This window comes from Aulostomus chinensis, chromosome 4 (assembly GCF_037954235.1).
Source record: "Aulostomus chinensis isolate RoL2024-O1b breed Wild chromosome 4, RoL_Achi_v1.0, whole genome shotgun sequence".
Taxonomy (NCBI): Eukaryota; Metazoa; Chordata; class Actinopteri; order Syngnathiformes; family Aulostomidae; genus Aulostomus; species Aulostomus chinensis.
Window position 1 is genome coordinate 6574496 of NC_141323.1, and position 17880 is coordinate 6592375.

The window sequence follows — 17880 nt, forward strand, 5'->3', positions numbered from 1 at the left end:
GCACCTCAGCATCGCCACCCTGCGGCTCAGGGGTCCAGAGCGCGATATTTCTGTCTGTCTTTAAATCCCCTGTTCAGTGGTCAGCAGTCAGACACTGGACCAGCAGACCAGCAGCCACCACCTGAACCTACTTTCAACTGCTTGACTTAATATTCCCCATCAGACAAGACTTACTAGTTCCTGTATTATGCAAATTGATCTGATCACTATCAGGAGATGGACGAGGTGTGGTGACTAATCGCTTCAGAAGGACCAAATGTGTACGACTGCAGTATTGAACTGATGAGAGTCTGGCGGTATCTTCTGTTTTCAGTGGAAACATCCTGGCCTCAAATGATTTCTGTACTGCAAAGTAAAACAGCAACAACTTTGTCAAACACATCTGTCTTTGGCTGTTTTATTCTCTCAGTTCAGGCGGTGTTTGCCGGAAGAATTCCTGCTGACTGGACGGGTCATGGGGTTTTGGAAGATGGCCGTTTTCAGGCCTGGTCAAAGTTTCAGAAAAATAAACAAAACTTTGAATAGTTTTTGGAAATGAGCTTCACAAATACTAAATATGAGAGTATTTACAGGGAACGTTTCTTGACGATGTAGATTTACTTGAACACAAGTTTTCACTTCGACACGCTGGTGAAATTCTCCAATTCTGTTGATTTCTTGTGTGTACAGAGATTCTCAGAGAATGTATGGCCATGAAAATGTTCCTCCAACACCCAGAAATCCATGGGTAAACCCGCGCATGAACCCTGTCGCCTGGTCGGTCCATGTCACCACCTGCGGTGTTCGCTGGTCCGGGAAAGCTGGCGTTGACGGAGTTAATCAGAACCTTGAACCTGTTGGGCATTGACTTGACAGTGAGAAAGTACGTAAATAAAAGTAAACAAGTATTGAATGGTTTAATGTGCAGTATTTCAAAACTAAACCATTTGAAGGATAGTAAAAGCAAGCCAACGGGACCTGTGCTGCTGCTTTAAAATGTGTAGTCCTGAGCGTACGTCTAGACTTCATGTCCACATTCCTCCATGTTCCGTCTGTAGTTGTTGCAGGACTGAACAGTCGGACATTCCTGGACCGGCCATCTCTCACGCTGAAGCGCTAATATTCAATATTCAGAGCCTTCACACCCGTTACAACTACAACTCCCATGAGCCACTGCTCTCCCCTCCGTCTTCTACGCGGTTGAAGTGCCGCGCGAGTGAAAATGGAGACGACAGCGGCGCGGAGCTCCTCGCTGTGTGACATCGGTAAGAGTTCTCGCCGGTTCCTGCCGGTGTTGGCCGTCGGGGACGCGTCAGTAGCGGCGTGTTTCCTCACGGCAGCCCGTCGCGCCTGTAGTCGCTTCTTAAATACCGGATAAAGCCAACAGTCGAACCGTGGAGCAGTCGAGCAGCTGCCGGTACGGCTCCAACTGGAGAGGTCCGTCCAGCTGGTGCAGTGGTGTCAGAAACGATACCAGTTCTCCTGTTCCATGTTCCTAAATGAGAGCCCAGCACCTGACTAAAAGGCAGGTTCCCTACCTGGGTCGGGTCCAGAGCCCCCCTCCCCCCAGGTGGAGCAGCACGCGGGCTCCAGAATCCCTTGATGGGTCAGAACTACCTTGTAAAAGCGAAGCTGGGAACATTTATGAAGCTGAAGTTGGTGCCTCAATGCAAAGGTCGCCAATTTTTCGATTGTTTAATGTAGAATAATGTTTTAAATGTGGGGCGAGAGGAAAAAAACATTGAAATGTTTATTTTAATTTAACATTCTAAAGCTCAGACAAGTTAAAGATTAAAAAGTCAAGAATTGGGTTATTTTTTATTTAGTGTCGTAAACATCTCAGTGAAAAAGGTTAGAGTCCATGAATTTTTCCAAATTCGTCTCGTTAATTTTGTTTGTTGTGGGAGGCTGATATTCACCCAACCTGGTGGAGGGCCAGAGGTGCAGAACCAGATGGCACCTGCCGCCTGGTGGCACGTTCAGATGTGGTCAGAACCGCCCCAAGAACGTGATGGTGACTGTGGTGACGAGTTTTGGTTCAGCAGCGTTACCATGGTGAGGCAGCTGTGTCTGACGTGTGTGTCTCTTCCTTTTGTGGTTAACCGTTACCGTGTGTGTCAGGATTCTGGGCGGACCGAACCGCCCTGCATGAAGCGGCGTCTCATGGCAGGACTCTACAATTGAAACAGCTGATCGAGGGCGGAGCATCAGTCAACATGGTGACGGTGGACAACATCACTCCGCTGCATGAGGCCAGCATCCAGGCCCACCCCCACTGTGCCCGGCTGCTGCTGGAGGCTGGGGCCCAGGTGGGGTAAAGCTGTGCGATCTTCGTGAGGTGGGGCTGTGGTCGTAGCCGTGCGAGCATCGCAGGGTGAGCTGGGGTGCCCCGCTGCCAGCAGCTGATCAGAGGTTCCCTGGCGGCTCGGATGTCTCTGGGCCAGTTAAATATATCAGCTCTATATATGCATGCTAGCGGTCCCCGCTAACAGAACCTCACGGCTCAGGTGTCATCTTGCATTTAAGCACTTCAGTGGTGACCGCCAGCATCAACAGCCTTCTCACAGACAGCCACCAACCAGCCCCTCGGCCACCGCCCACAGTCACATGACTGCGAGTCATCGGCGAACGCCAAATTTCAGGAAATATGTTTCTTTGATCATCCTCCCCAGAGCCAGACAGGAGGATGGATATCCTTCACCCCAGAGACCAGCTTGGTTAGCAAACTGCTGTCGAAAGAGATCGAATGTCTTTGACCCAAATTGGTTCTTGCAGTGAGCCACAGTGGGTCACAGTGGGTCACAGTGAGCCACAGTGAGCCACAGTGGGTCACAGTGAGCCACAGTGAGCCACAGTGGGTCACAGTGAGCCACAGTGGGTCACAGTGGGTCACAGTGAGCCACAGTGAGCCACAGTGGGTCACAGTGAGCCACAGTGAGCCACAGTGGGTCACAGTGAGCCACAGTGGGTCACAGTGGGTCACAGTGAGCCACAGTGAGCCACAGTGGGTCACAGTGAGTCACAGTGAGCCACAGTGAGCCACAGTGGGTCACAGTGGGTCACAGTGAGCCACAGTGAGCCACAGTGGGTCACAGTGAGTCACAGTGAGCCACAGTGGGTCACAGTGAGCCACAGTGGGCCACAGTGGGTCACAGTGAGCCACAGTGAGCCACAGTGGGTCACCCTGACGACCCTCGCGGGTGAGCGGCAGAGAAAATGGATGGATGTGTTCATCATCCACTGTGAAATAACCGTTAGAATGTTATCATGTTTCACTGTCATTTTTTAATCAGACGCACAGCCGGAACTACTTCCCTGACTGGGAGTAGTGATTTGACGCAGCACCTCAAAACTTTGACCGACCATTTTTGTGAGTGCTGCTCCTGATCCTGGCCGACACGCCGACATCCTGAGCCTGAGCTGGTTGGTCCAGAAAACCGTGACGAGGAAGTAGCTGAGTGGGCAGGACCGAGGTCTGCGTACTCAGACCAGCACAACTGGGTACCCCAGCACTGGAACCCTCCGCTGCAGTGGAGATGGTGTACTTTTACTTTTATGCAACACTTCCCTACCTTTACTCAAGTAGAACTTTTTGAATGGAGACTTTTATCAGAGTGGTATTTATTCGGGTATTTCTCCCTTTGATTAAGTAAAGGAACTGTGGGAGGGAGTGGTCTTAATTAGCAGTGGCTCCGCCCTCGGGCGCTGTGGTAAAAACGAAACCTTGGGGCTCTTTGTAGCCATGATGTTGGCGGGTCACCACTAACGTCTCTGGTTGTGCAGGTGGATGTCCGGACCATCCACGGCAGCACCCCCCTCTGTAACGCCTGTGCTGCTGGTAGCCTGGAGTGTGTCAAGCTGCTGCTGCAGTACGGCGCCAAAGTGAACCCGTCCCTCACAGCTCTCACTGCGTCGCCGCTCCACGAGGCCTGCATACAAGGTGGCTGCCGCAGTGGAACCAAGGCGGGTCCGGTAGTCTCAGAACTAATCAGCGTGTCTCCCTCCCAGGTAACGTTGAAGTCGTGAGGTTGTTGATAGCCAGCGGTGCTCAGCTGGAGGCCTACGACATCCACTTTGGTCCGCCCCTTCACATCGCGTGTGCTAAACAACACGTGGCGTGTGTCAAGGAGCTTCTGATGGCAGGTCGGCTGAAGCACTGCAGGCATGTGCAGAGTCAAAGAGTGGAACAAACAGGACTAAGATCCAACTTCCCACAGGTGCCAAGGTGAACTCTGTAAAGTTCCACGAGACCGCGTTGCACCACGCCGCACGAGCCGAGATGCTGGACATGATTGAGCTGCTGGTGGAGTTTGGAGCCAACGTGTACGCCAGCGATAACCACGGCAGGAAACCTGGAGGCTACACGACGCCTGGGTCTGCAGCTGACGCCTGCCTCCGCCTCTACGAAAGTAAACTCAGGCTTGGTTTCTTCAGTGACTCATGAAAGGTCTTCAGTTTCTGCTCCTCACAACCGTCTGATCCTGACAGGTAACCCCCTGAGTCTGCAGCAGCTGTGCCGAGTCACGGTGAGGACCATGTTTGGCACCGTAGCCTCAGAGGTCATAGGTCAGCTGGACATATCCCGCCGCATCCACAGCTACCTGCAGTACTGCGATCATCCCACATCGCTGCTGAATGTCACATGACTTCCAGACTGAAATCCCACGGTTGTTGATTTGGAGAGAATGGAGGTCGCCTCATGTTGCTGTGTTGAGTTTGGATTCACGTTTTCATGGCTGACAAATGTAGATGACCTTTGTGGCATGCAGGGCTGCGTCTGCTTCAGATGTCTCCTTTGATTGCAATTTATTTTATTGATTGTTATTCTATGTAATTTCTCATGTTTGGGCTAAAGGTTATTCAGCTGAAAACATTTTTAGCGTTGATCCCTTTTTTTCTGAATTACTGACATCATTTTTCATGAGATAAAGGATCTAAAGTTCCAGCAACGTGAGAAGTACGTCGATGACCTTTGTCAGATCTACCCGTTCTCAAAAAATATTTGTCTTTTTATCAGAATTTTAGTTGAGTTAAAAAAATATCCAGAATTCTGACTGACTTTGAATAAAAAAACAGTTCAGTGAGAGAGAGCTGACCACTGTTCTCCTGTAAAATCATCCCGTTTGTCTACAAAAGTTGTGGCAGAAATGCTTTTTCCCGTGAAAACAAAGGAACGAAGGAAGCGGGATTTTTCTCCGTGGAGGAGAAGCGCTTCTGTCAGGCTTGTGTGGTGAAGTACGTCTACGTGGATTCTGCTGTTGAACTTGGCATTAAGTGTGCCTCTGAAAACATCAAGTCCCAGCATGCATTTGGAGTTGTGGGTTTCTCACGTGACTCTTGCCGCATGGAAACACTGCGAAGGCTCGGCTGTTTACCAACATCTCCTCACTCGTCACTGCGCTACTTTTGCGGCGACTCGGTGGAGGCGCACAGGGACGATGGACGTGGGAAGCTCCCGGCCGTACATCTTCGGAGACATCGGTGAGTGTCCCAGGAGAGACGACCGGCGACTCGACGGCTGGTTGGACTCTGGACGCCGTTTGTGCGGAGGCGAGCTCGCTAGCTTCCCTACAGCTAGCATGCTAGCTGCTAACCAGTGACGTGTTGGCGCGTGAAACGAGCTCTTGTGTAAAAATCTTTTCACAGCGTTACAGACTGAAGTGTAGTGTCATAATAAATCACATACATTTTAGCTCCTTGAGTCTCAGACACTGCGTAGACCAGCGGTTACACAGTTTTTGGTATTTAAAAACTACGAAAATGGAGTGCCAATTAGTATCCATCCACCTGCGCTTATGAAACTATAAAGCAACAAATTAAACTACAAGTATCTAGTTACTCAACTTTTATATTACCGTATTAAAATCTCATTACGAACATGGAAAATTCACATTTAATTCGAGTATAAACAGCTTCATTTATTCGGAGTTAATTTTCACTGTTACATTTCAAGCCTCTGAGGAAAATGTTAACGGGCAAGTGTGTGTATACACACGTCTGGAATAAATAATCCATGCACTAACATTTAATACATTATATTTAACTAAAATTCATGGTGATTGATGCCTAATAAATACTTGAGGAAATGAAAATTAACCATAGATTTTCAACAGTCAACTTATTTTCTTATTTATGGCAAAAAGACAAACATAAACTTCATTACTTTTCCAGGTTTTTTTAAGTGCTATTTTTTGTGAAGATATATTTTTGTACATAGAAGTACAACAGCTGCAGTTAAAACCATGACAAACTGATTTATTGTGCATCCTGACTCGTGTGTGTGTGCGTGTGTGTGTGTGTGTGTGTGTGTGTGTGCGTGCGTGCGTGTGTGTGTGCATGTGCGTGCGTGTGTGTGTGTGTGTGCGCGTGCTCCTGCAGGCTGCTGGTCAGAGAGGACTGAGGTCCATAAGGCAGCGTCCCTGGGCCAGGCTTCTCAACTGGAGCGCCTCATCCAGAGCGGGGCGTCTGTTAACATCGTGGCGGTGGACTCCATCACGCCGCTGCACGAGGCCTGTCTCCGCGGACAGGTCCAGTGTGTCCGGCTGCTGCTAGAGGCTGGAGCTCAGGTGAGCCAGGGAGGCAGACGGGTACCTGGCTGCTGCGTAATGGCTATTTTTAGATGTGTACTTTGACTGCGAGGTTCCCTGTTTCCCATCCTCCCCAGGGCCAGAAAAGAAGAAGACCTTTTTGTTAGCTTAGCACAATGAATGGTAGCGGGTGGGAAGTGTTAGCATGCCTTTGTCAAAAGTCATCAAATACCCAGCCGTACTGCGAGCTTTGGCTTTTCGTCCCCCAACAAGGTGATGTCAGAGGAGCTGCTGAGGTGCTTCTTCACATGGATCCTGTGATGGGTTTCAGGTGGATGCGAGGAATGTGGATGGAAGCACGCCACTGTGTGACGCCTGCTCGGCGGGCAGTCTGGAGTGTGTGAGGCTCCTGCTGGATCACGGCGCCATGGCCAACCCTGCGCTCACCTCCCGCACCGCCTCACCCCTCCACGAGGCCTGCATGGGCGGTGGGTGCTCAGCTCAGCTCACATGACCTTTAGCTTTTTGGAAAGCCCAGGAACTCTCCGTGTCTTTCTACATGCTGTAAAATGTCAGAAGTACTGCATGTTTTCAAGGTTGCACCATGATTTGATCAAGGTCTGTGGTAAAGTCAACACAGGCGCAGCCATAATCGATGACATCAGCGTCCATCACAACATTCCAGAAGCACATTTCTCATGCACACATTCAACTTGCAGGCCATTTATGAGGAGTAAATGCTGTTCTCCCCCAGGGAACACTGACTGTGTGAAGCTGCTGATCGCCACGGGGGCTCACCTGGAGGCGTACGACCTTTACTACGGGACCCCGCTGCTGGTGGCGTGTGCTTACAAACACACTAACTGTGTTAAAGAGCTCCTCAATGCAGGTGAGAATGGCGTCGTGTGACGTTGGGGAGCAGCCAGTCAGATTTGGGGATTGATTCGGATCTGCCGGTTCGAGCTCTTAGTCAGCTGATGCGGTACAAAGCATTTGCAGTAATTGACCGCTGTTATTATTGTGTGTCAGAACATGGAACGGCCTCCATGTGCTATCATAGTGGTGATGGGAGTTTTGGAAGCATTGTGTTTGTGGGCGTCCATCCGTCCCGTTCTCTGACCTGACATCTCTGGAACGCTGCTGAAAGCTTCTGGTGGTCAGAGGTCACGGTGACAGGCATGCAGACACACTGCTGTACTCCTGTTTGCTTTTTGACAAATAACCTTCTTGATATACATCATGATAACATAACTCATCAGTCCTGAAAATGTAAGACTCAGAGAAGCTGTCATTCCTCTCTCGCTAATGTTCACGGCCGTTGTGTGAAATTGCTCGCAGTGACACGTCGTGTTCTCTCAGGTGCTAAAGTGAACGCTGCCCGGCTGCACGAAACTCCGCTGCACCACGCCGCTAAACACATGCGAGTGGACATGATCGAGGTACTGGTGCAGTTTGGGGCCAACGTTTACGCCCGAGATCAACATGACAGGAAACCCGTGGACTACACCACGCCAGGCTCTCCTGCCGCGGCCTGCCTGCAGTTCTACGAGGGTGCGTTGCTGTTGAATGAAGGTGTTTTTAATCCTGTGGTATCAAGACGGCACCAGCAGGTGGCAGCACGGATCATTGACGCCTGATCACCATCAGTTAGGGATGTTTATGAGGAGGCGAGTCGTGTCACATCCAGCCGGACAACATGTTGAGGTTTTAGTATTTCAGTACTCTGTGGTACTCAGTGAGTAGTTTTTGCTATAATACTAGATTAGTACTCCGTAGTACTGGAGCAGACAATACAGATCTTCAAACTCAGCCTTCATGCTCGTGGTGTCACCCCTGGACTGTTGCTTGGCTTCATGAAAACGTTTCTGTGCACACATTTCCTCTTCTAGATTAAGCCCTCAGTTTAGTCTCGCAGGCAGGCAGATAAGCCTGATGTCTAGTTGTTACTCCACACTCCTAAGATCAGTTGTGTGTCTCTGTAACTGTCAGTCACCCAGGCTGCTAAAGACCTTTGTGTTTCCAGATGAGTCACAGTTAGCATCAGGCTTGGTCTCCTGTCTGCCAGACTAAATTTAGGGCTAAAGGTCTTTTGTGTGTAACAAGAGATTTAAACATTGTTTATTCATCTCACAATTCACCTTCTACAGTCAGAATTTAGCTGCCGGCAAATATTACTTCATCCTATTACAAATACTGCCTCTGTGCTAGCTCTCTGTTCATAACACACACACACACACACACACGCACACACACACGCAGCTCATTCCTTTTTAACTCTTCCCTTTTCACTCCTGCAGCCACTCCCATGAGTCTGCAGCAGCTCAGCAGGTTGGCAGTGAGGAAGAAGCTGGGGACCAGAGCTTTGGAGGTCGTAGGTCAACTGGAGGTGCCCAAACTCATCATCAGCTACCTCAGATATCAGTGACACAGAGATGGAGTTCTCAGACTGGAAACGCACAAAGCAGCCGCACAAACGTAGAGAAAACACAACTTAGCCACAGCTTGTGTGCTCCTGAGTCTCAGGTGAGGGCCTCGTTCAGGAAGGTGCTTACGCTCTAAATTTGGTCTTAAATACCGTAGGATGTTTTTAGCCCTGACTTTAGTCTTCCAGTGTGTGTAAGAAGAACTCTGACCACCATAAAATGTCCTGAATGAGGCCCATAGTGAAACACTGTTCCTGCTCAAAGGCTTCTGGCACTGATGAAGCACAGTATTCCTGAAGCCAGCCAACCCTGACCCCTGGCTGGAGGGGGGGCCAACCAAGCTCAGGGCAAGTGCTTCCCCGTTTGTCACGTCACACAGCTGTTGTCTACACAAACGTCAGGGAAAGAAGCCATGACAAGAAAACGTCTTAAACTTCACACCAACACAAACGTCCCTTTTTCGATCTCTTGTTGCTCAAACTCAAGTGTCTGCTGCTTCTGCGCTGGACTGAACCGTGGAGCTGAACCACGGGAGCTGGAGAGACATCCAGGCTGTGTGTGTGCGTCAACAGTCTTAATCAGCACGCATCTGCGGCGAAGTGTCGCTGGAGTGAATCCACATCGAGTGTTGCTGCAGCAGCTGAGCCTCTCTGACGCCTCCTGGCGACTGACGCTGAAGGAGCCCAGACGTTTGTTTAAATCTCCACGATGACCCAGAGAGCGAAATGAGGTCCGCTATTTTTAGGCCGATGTTCTTCTGAGCTGTTTTTGACTCGCTCGAGTGCTTCCTCCCAGAGGCTGGCTGGCTCTCCGCCAGGATGAGCCGACTGTTTCGGTACGTATCTGACCTCCGAGGTCGAATCAGGCCGAGCGGGAACCGAAGGAATTGTGGACAATTCAGTTCGTTTGCACCGTTAACGGCTAATTGTGGTTTTTAGAGCTTGGCTCTGCTTCCCTTTGCTGTGGGTGATGAATGGGATTGAAACTGGTTCAGCGTTGAGCATCGAGCTGCAACTGAAAATACCAAACACGAATAATCCAGAGGAGGACAAGTTGCTGCTGCACTGCACACGGATGCAAGCACCCGCCGGCACGCAGCCTGTGCTTGACCTCTGAGTTTGGGCGACTTCTGCCTGTCAGAATGACCCCTCGTAGTGATATATAGGGGGCGGAGCTAACCAGCCATCTGTGTGTTGGACGGTCCTGCGCGTCAGAAACAAGTAAACTCTAGCTAGTTGTGCTGGTGACTTCCCACCGGTTCAAGGTCTTCAGTTCTTGTTTAGACCCACAAACGTGAACTTTGGAGTGAAATGATGAATCGTCCCTGAACTCCAGGTTTCACTCACATCAGTGATTTCCCCCTCAGTGCTTCACACCAACCGTTACTTCAATTAGTTCGTTTTATTCATTGAATGAGGAGAGCTCCCCATCATCGCCCCTCCTCCGCTCTCTCCTTCAGTCCATGTACTGATGCCACAGGAGGACTTTGTGGTGTTGCCACCCTGAAACGTTTACCTGTGGGAGGAACCGCCACCTCTCATCGGCCCGAGCTGCCCGTCTCACTCCGGCTGATTGGATCAAAGTTTCACGTCCTTGCAGGACATTTGGATCGGTGATGGAAAGAGTCGGTCCACCGCGATCTCGGCCTGCTCGTATCTTGAAGCACCAAATGTGGAGACTTGTTCCAGTGTCTGACCCCCATGCAGCAGACATGGTTTCTATTTAAGGCAGGAGCTGGGCTGGCCTCAGAGCCTGCAGGAGGGACTGGAAACTGGAGAGGAGGAGGAGAGCATGCTGGAACGTTCAGCTAGGCTGAAGGATGACCCTCGCTCCCCGGGGGTGAAGCGCTGTGTTGTCTCAGTCGCGGTGCTGCAGCCGCTGATGAATCGTCCCTCCAAAATGTGATTTCTGTATTTGTCAAACCGTTAAAACCGTATGTTGCTGCTAAAGTGTAACTTTAACACGAGGACATTAAACATGTTGTGCCGACGGTGTTGCTGCCTGTTTTCCTGGCAGGAACCTGATGCGGGTTCTCAGCGCTCTGCTGCCACAGATGTGCAGTTCAGACGCCAGAAGCTAAAGCGTCTGTTTTGTGTGTGTCTAGTTTTTGTGTCTTCTACTGCACACACAAAAGGTTTGTTCCTGTCACTTTTTGTTGATAAATGTGTTAAACTCCAGGTTGGTGAACACAAGGAGACGCTTCAGCGGCGGGATTGTGAGTCCTGGACAGGTCACAGTGAGTAAAGAGCTCACGTTTGCTTCTGTCGCATGACTCCATGCCTCTGATGTCAGGTTTTGAAGGAATGCGCGCCAGAGCTGCTGCACCTTGGTTTCATCGTCATGTTGCCACCATAAACTGCCTCCCTCATCTGGACATTCGCCGGCCCCCCGCCGTCCTCACAGCTGCTGGCCATGTGCTCCCACATCCGCCCTCTTCACCTGAGAGCTCTCGTTCTCACCGGGTCCAGGTCGTCATGGTTTCTGACCAGTGACCAGTTTGGATGCTCAGACAGCAGGACGAGATCCTGCAGCTCAGCCACGCCATCCCCTCCCGCCACAGCCTGATGACGCCAGAGCTCCATGAGACGGAGAAGAGCATGGAGCAAAGGGTTGACCCCCCCCTTTCCCATGGCCTCAAAGGCCTTTGCTCTCAGATGAAACCACAGTGGGCAGGGTCCTGTTGTCGGCCTGTGTGATAATCCTGCTGTTTAACGAGCCACTGATGAGTCACACCTGTCAGGTGACACTCACCTGTAGCACATCTTTATAGGACAAGTCTTTAATCTTTACTTTGAACTCTGCAAAATGGGAGCAAAAGCTGCAGCGCTGGTGTTTAGTTCAGTCTGTAGGGAGAATGTGGCGTCGGGTCAACGTTCAAGTGCAGTGTAACACATTGGCCACCAGGCTGCGCCACACACAAGGAAATCAAGTCGAGCCAACAAGAAGTCCAGGAGCCCAGGTCCAGAGGAGCCTACTGACTGGTGGAGCTCCTCCTCGCCCTCCTGCTGATGTAGACGCAACTACAGACGACGTTATCTTGGCGGAGCCTCCAGCAGATTGGCAGACAGATTGAGGCTCTAAAACAGACAGGAAGTGGGGGGCTTTTGTTTGGGAATTAGAGACAAACAGAGCTGGATGCTGTGATGGTCCACTGCCACGCCGCCAACCCCCCCACCCCACCCCCCAGACCCTGCGCATCAGCAGTCTGAAATGAGCTGCAGATGTGAGACGCTGCAGAACTCACCGAGCCTCCGCCTGCTACTGCCAGGGTGAGGACTTGTTCCTGCATCGCGCCGTCCGTTCATGTGCAGGATTTAAGGGAACTCTGATTCTGGTTTCAATCCAGTGGAACAAAACTGCAGTCTGAGTCAGTCACTAAATCAACAGGAAGCTGAGACTTCCACTTAGATGCTGCTGAGTTATTTCACGTAGTTTTGGTAGGACCTGCTCATGTCAGCTGCACGCTGGAGTTGGGGCCTCGTTGTTCTGCAACTTTGATGTGATTCATCAGAAACACAGAGCTCTCATCGTCCTCGCCAGCTTCTCTCCAGGGAACTTGAGGATTCCTGAGTAGCGTCTATTTGGAGCTCTGAAACATCATGAATTTGGGTTAAATGTCAGGGGCAGAGCTCAAACCACGACTGACTCAGTGTTTGTGTACAGTTTTCTAGAATGAGTTAGTCGGTCGTTATTTTCGTCCTGTAAGAGTTTTACAGGCTTTGTCAGGGTTGCTCCAGTGTGTGGGAGTGCACACTCTGGTCCTCAGGAAGGTTCCCCGGGGAGAACGTCACAGCCACAACACTTGCGTGGAACCGGCTTGACAACGCAAACGTGGGAAACACACATTCTCCGGGTTCTAATGTACAGAAGACATCAAAGTGAGCGGTAAATGATTTGGCCGATTAACACTTTTAATTATACCAATTTATGGTTGCACCAGTGGGTCTCTGGCTTCTTAAGTGGTTTCTTTGCTCCAGTTAATTGTGCAGATCCCAGCCAGTCTGCCTCCACGCGTTCGGGAGCTCAGACCGCTCCACTGTCAGGAGATCATGCTGGTGTGTGTCTGCAGGGCGGGCTTACACACTCGCACGCATTTCACAAGCAGCCTGATGACTGAGCCATCTGGTTGTGTTTGTGAGAGGGAGTCCCCCGTCTCGGCCTCCAGTCCAGAGGAAGTCAGCAGAGTTTCTCTCCCAGACACGTCTGTCTTTGTTCTGCAGCTGCTGTTGACGTGTGCCGGCTCAGCAGTAACCCACTGGCTGGTTCTCTGTGTTCCAGGAACACGGGAGACAGCCTGGACCTGTCCAAGGACTCCTGATATTCAGGGGAAGTATCTAATTCATCGCATGAAGATGAAGAGTCAAAGTCGGCCGGTTGCCCTCGCTGACGACACGGCGTGCATTCGTCAGGAACGATGCGCTGGCTTTTTCTGTGGAAGTCACCAACATGGAGGTTAATGATCCAGACGAGAGTTGAACCCGGAGAGGAGGATGGTCGCGCTGCGTTTACGGCCACACACACACGCACTCACACACACATCCCTGTCCATATATGGGAGAGAGAGAAAATTGTGAGGAATGGAGTTATTTTATTTCCATGTTCCCACACTTCAGTAGTTTGTAGCTTCAGTATATAACTTGCCCACACAATTTATTAATTTGATATATTTTTTCAATTTTATATCTTCTCCTCTTAATAAGCTGAATCGAGGGAACCGTTTATAAGTTGCTGCCTCAGAAACGTTCCTCTCCTACGCCCACAAATTCATTGGGCTCTTTGTGGCCGCTGCAGGGCTCCGTCGGCTAGCCTCCGGTTCTGGCTGTCTGATCCGGCGTGTGCACCTCCAGGAGCTGCAGCCTGGGTCGTCTCTTCTGAAATATTCCCTCCTCTGTTGGGCCTGAGGATTGAGGAGGTGGAGGTGTGAGTGGCACCTCCTGAGCATCCGTCACTCCTCCTCACCGCGTCGCTGCACTCGGTGCCTCGCACCTTCATAGTTCTGCAAAAACAAATATTTCTGTGGCAGCTGGAGGGAAGCAGGCGGTTGTGTAACCGACCTGACCCGTGGAATGAATGAAATCTAGACTCTCATGGAATACAAGTACTTCAGATACAAGTACTATGTTACTCTGACACAATTTCCCTGCAGCCTTTCATCCATTGTGTGTTCAGCCAGATATCAAACACTCTCAGCTGCAGACAGCACTTTCTGTTCCTGCGCCGTACAGCAGGTTCCTCAGGTGTCAGCTTCATCAGCCCATCCATTCATCACGTTTAGCTGGCCAGCATTTATTCTTTCCTCTTGGCGCCTGAAGAACTTCTCACTTGTTTGGGTTGCTAAGTGCTAAGCGTCAGTATTTTATGGGCTGAAATATCTACAGATGCTGTTCCTTCAGAAACAGTTTGTCCCTTAGGATTCTCTCACTTGTCGATGAATAAACATTTGCGTGTTTCTCATCTTTCAGACCCGATGTCAGTGCAGGTGTGAAGTGATAGTTACAGATATGTCCCATGAACGACAGGTCAAAGGTCAGTTACCTGAATTTTTGGTTTCTATGTCATGTTCCTGCCTGAGGCCGAGGCAGAAATCTTCTAGTGACGATTGCATCACGTTTTTCAGGTCATTTTCAAATGCCAGTTTTATTTCAGGTGTAAACGTCTCAACTTCATGAGTGACTTGTTAACACTTCCTTTTAACACCCTTGTAAGTGCAGCACGCAGCGTCCAGATGTTACAGCTGTGTAGATACATTTGTAATCTACGGGGGGGCATTAAAGTAGCACAGCCATTAATTCAGCCACCTTTGTTCACGCGTGTGATTTATCGGTCCAACAGCACATGAGAGCGGCAGTGTGTCCAGGATGATGGAGGCTCATTCCTCTGCTTCACAAAACAAATGTGGAGGACAGAATGTGCTGCAGGTGGAGCTGCCGTCTGGCCGACCTCCATCACCTCGCCGGGGGCATGCCAGCTTGTGTAACAGACGGCCGTGTCCGTTCGCTCTCCTAACCAGGAGAAAAGCATGTTAGCGGAGGTAAAGAGCATCGAGGTTCTTAAGTCTTGGCTGAGACGCCATGTCTTTATGAACTTTGATCAGGTCTTGTTTGTTGCGGGGTCACGGTTTCTGAGCGGCTGCACAGGTGAACCCTCGCTCCTCCTCAGTCAGGGATGATCCATCATGACCTGTCACCTAGGCTCCCACTCAAGTCACCTTCTACCATGACAAACACGCAGTAAAAAGGAATTCATTACAGGGTTGTAATTCCATCCATCCTCACCTCTGCAGCCCTGAATGTTGGTCAGGAGGTGATGTGTTGGCTGCAGTCAGCTGATTCCAGCGTGAGTGTGTGGTGGCGAAGGCTACGACTGATCAGTTTAACCACAAAAAATTCATTTGCAACAGCTTCACATGGACGTACAGCCACACGTGTGCTCGTCACAACAGTTTCCCTCAGAGAAGGAGGCGATGGAAACATGAACATGCAATATGCAGATTTATCTGATCGCAAAGTGACTGTGCTGTAATCCTTTTCTGCCTGCCGTCGTCTCAGAAACACAGTCACGTTGTTGTAGTTCATAGAGAGAGGCAGCACCCGCTGGCTGAACTACAACTCCAGCCTCGTATGCTAACATTTAGCCGTTAGCCAGCACATGTGGGAAGAGGAGCTGAATCAAATCTGATCCCGATGCAGATCCGGAAGCCAGAGACCAACAGCAGAGCTCGTGAGTCCCTCACAGGTATGACTTCCTACGCACCCCCCCCCCCCCCTTAATGATTTTCTATACCAAACGTATTTTGTTCTGATGTCATGTTTGATCACGAGTCCCGCCTCTCTGGATCTGCCACTCTCAAATAACTTGGCGTGAGCCGCGAGTGTGTGGGCCTCCGTCTTGATTGAACCATCTGGATTAAATGTCCGTCTGTGGTCCACCGAGTCCCTGCGCTGAGCATCCATGTCAACTTGGAGGGTGGAGTTAATGACCTGTGCTGCAACTGGCCACCAGGGGGCGGTCAGGAGGACTTGGCTTCTCTTTAGGTGAGCTCTCACTCTTAATAAAGATGACTAATTATTACTGGAACCAGTATTGTCTCGACACCAAAGCTGCATGAACATGAGCGATCAGCAGGAAGCTACAGGTGGCAGACGTGTGTGCTGATCAGGGATGAGCGCAGACATCAGTCAGGAATGTTTCCTCCATCGTGAGAACCTCCTGTGCTTGTCAGGATATGAGCGGCCTGGCTTTTCTGCATTTGCTCAAAATAAACACAGAACTTGGCCTGATGTTGTCCTTTAAATAGAAGACGACCTGTTTTGTACGCTGCTCCAAAAAAAACCAGGTAGCAGCTGAGATGAAGGTGAGTTGAGGTTCCGTTCAGAGAGGATAAACATCTGCAGCGCCACAGTGACGGATTGAAAGCACATGCGTGTCAAACGGCGAGCTTGGGCTGAGCCTCCGCTGCACCCAGGTGTGTGTTTGGGTGCATTGCATAGCGACAGCGGGAAAAAGATTCCTACTGCAGCCTACAAAGCATTTTTCTGCACCATTAAACAACTGCTGCTCTTCACACTGTAATAATAGTTTATAGGAAGATGAGATTAGCCTGAACGCATCCGCCTGGCGCCTGTGAGGTGCTGGAGCTCAGTTTACACCTGCGGCGGTCCTCGTCTGCTGTCAGCGCCACCGTGGCAGGTGAGACCGACTGGTTCACCGCTGCCTGGTTATCCGGTGCTGAGAGGTTGCAGGAACTGAGGCATTAAACCGATACTGCAACCGAACAAGTCATCTTGAACAAGCACTCGCTGACGGGAGTCTTGAGCTCACCGAGACATTTTTTTTCTTCCTGCATCGCTTGTTTGTGACTCCAGAATGCAGGAAGAGCCAGCCACGTATATTCAGCTGGAGCGGTGGTAAGAGGAGCCAGACCACAGCGTCTCCTACAGGGGCCGGCGAGCAGCTCAGTCTTACGTTCCATCACAAACCATCTGGCGCTCCGCCTGCTCCCTGATGGCGCCTCAGACGAACCTGACCTGCTGCTCTCTACCCCCCCGCAGCAGAGTATTTGTACGCGTAGAGTACATCTACTATGCTGTGGGTTCGTTTTATACATTCTAAGGTTCACTGTTCACTGATGCAAAAACTAGCACCATGTTCCCGTACAGCTGACGACGATGGGAACAAACCTGGCTCTGCTGCCCTCTCTGGCCCCGCCCCTCCCAGGCCCCGCCCCCTGGGTCTATTGTTATGCCACTCATCTGTGTTGCAGAACATTTAGAACATTGTTGCAACACGACCTTTTGACCAGTTCCACAGTGGGCACACGGCAGTGCCACAGATGTCTTCATCCTTGTGTACTCTTGCACTTGCAAGCTGGCGGACGTGAAAATGGTGGCGAGCAGCAGTTGCGCCATCTGTCTGAGCCCCGGTCCCTCATCACTCACACGGCCAACATTTTGTTCTGCAAACGAGGTTACAACACCTTGTTGCCTCCCCTGGCAGTGAAGTGAGGTGCCCAGAGCCGTTTTGGTACAAACAGATTTTATTTAAAAAAAGAAAACAGAGGGTAATAAATTTAAGTGTGGCTTTAAATAAAGCTGGGTTTCCTCAGGGCTGACGAGTGTGTGTCTCGCTGGCCTACTCCTACCTGGCGTCCTCTCTCTGTGGAGCTCTTTAACAGCCTCAATAACTCCAGCAGGTCAGTTGACGTGTAGTTCACACCGGAGCAGGAGGGAAACCTCATACGCGGTAACACGGTGTAATAAACCTCCTCGCTGTCTCCGCGCTCGTTCCTCTCGCTTCACCGTATCTCATTGTTGGCCCGTGATGTCGGAGCCTCTCGCCGTTTATACCTGCACTGAAACTCAAAAACCGTTTGACTAGTTTCTGGGGAATGTTACACATTTTTTTGCTAACTTCCTGTGGCAGCCTTCCTGTGGATTTTACAAAACAGTTTT

The 17880-nt window shown here is 50.5% G+C and overlaps 2 protein-coding genes across 7 annotated transcripts in view; both read left to right on the forward strand.

Annotated features, from left to right (window-relative positions):
* The first annotated feature begins 698 nt into the window (after positions 1 to 698).
* asb13a.1 (ankyrin repeat and SOCS box containing 13a, tandem duplicate 1) lies at positions 699 to 5199 on the forward strand. 2 transcript variants are annotated; one of them, XM_086201295.1, is made up of 7 exons: positions 699 to 862; positions 1038 to 1244; positions 2101 to 2288; positions 3763 to 3919; positions 3988 to 4122; positions 4197 to 4388; positions 4468 to 5199. In XM_086201295.1, the coding sequence occupies exons 2-7, from the start codon at positions 1202 to 1204 to the stop codon at positions 4623 to 4625; spliced, it is 873 nt and encodes a 290-aa protein (XP_086057421.1). In that variant the 5' UTR covers positions 699 to 862; positions 1038 to 1201; the 3' UTR covers positions 4626 to 5199. The 2 variants fall into 2 exon arrangements, with proteins under 2 accessions (XP_086057421.1, XP_086057422.1); XM_086201296.1 differs by lacking the exons at positions 699 to 862; positions 1038 to 1244 and adding an exon at positions 1274 to 2034.
* Positions 5200 to 5299: 100 nt separating this feature from the next.
* Positions 5300 to 17880, forward strand: part of asb13a.2 (ankyrin repeat and SOCS box containing 13a, tandem duplicate 2) — a 37014-nt gene continuing 24433 nt past the window's right edge. For 2 of the 5 annotated variants that reach the window (XR_015112378.1, XR_015112381.1), the window contains exons 1-7: positions 5300 to 5460; positions 6358 to 6545; positions 6838 to 6994; positions 7261 to 7395; positions 7866 to 8057; positions 8804 to 8892; positions 13208 to 15963. Coding sequence is in view for 1 of the 5 variants with exons in the window: in XM_086201298.1 (XP_086057424.1) it covers positions 5418 to 5460; positions 6358 to 6545; positions 6838 to 6994; positions 7261 to 7395; positions 7866 to 8057; positions 8804 to 8931 (843 nt within the window). In the remaining 4 variants the exon portion in view is untranslated. Of the gene's footprint in view, positions 5461 to 6357; positions 6546 to 6837; positions 6995 to 7260; positions 7396 to 7865; positions 8058 to 8803; positions 10956 to 13207; positions 15964 to 17880 lie in introns of those variants that run through there. The other 3 variants (XR_015112379.1, XR_015112380.1, XM_086201298.1) reach the window with 3 other exon arrangements.

What these genes read in the sequence shown, in the direction of transcription:
- asb13a.1 (XM_086201295.1), top strand. Translation starts at nt 1,202, where the DNA reads ATGGAGACGACAGCGGCGCGGAGCTCCTCGCTGTGTGACATCG. An exon ending in CTCCTCGCTGTGTGACATCG is followed by an intron (nt 1,245 to 2,100) that starts GTAAGAGTTCTC and finishes CGTGTGTGTCAG; the next exon opens with GATTCTGGGCGGACCGAACC. An exon ending in CCACGAGGCCTGCATACAAG is followed by an intron (nt 3,920 to 3,987) that starts GTGGCTGCCGCA and finishes TCTCCCTCCCAG; the next exon opens with GTAACGTTGAAGTCGTGAGG.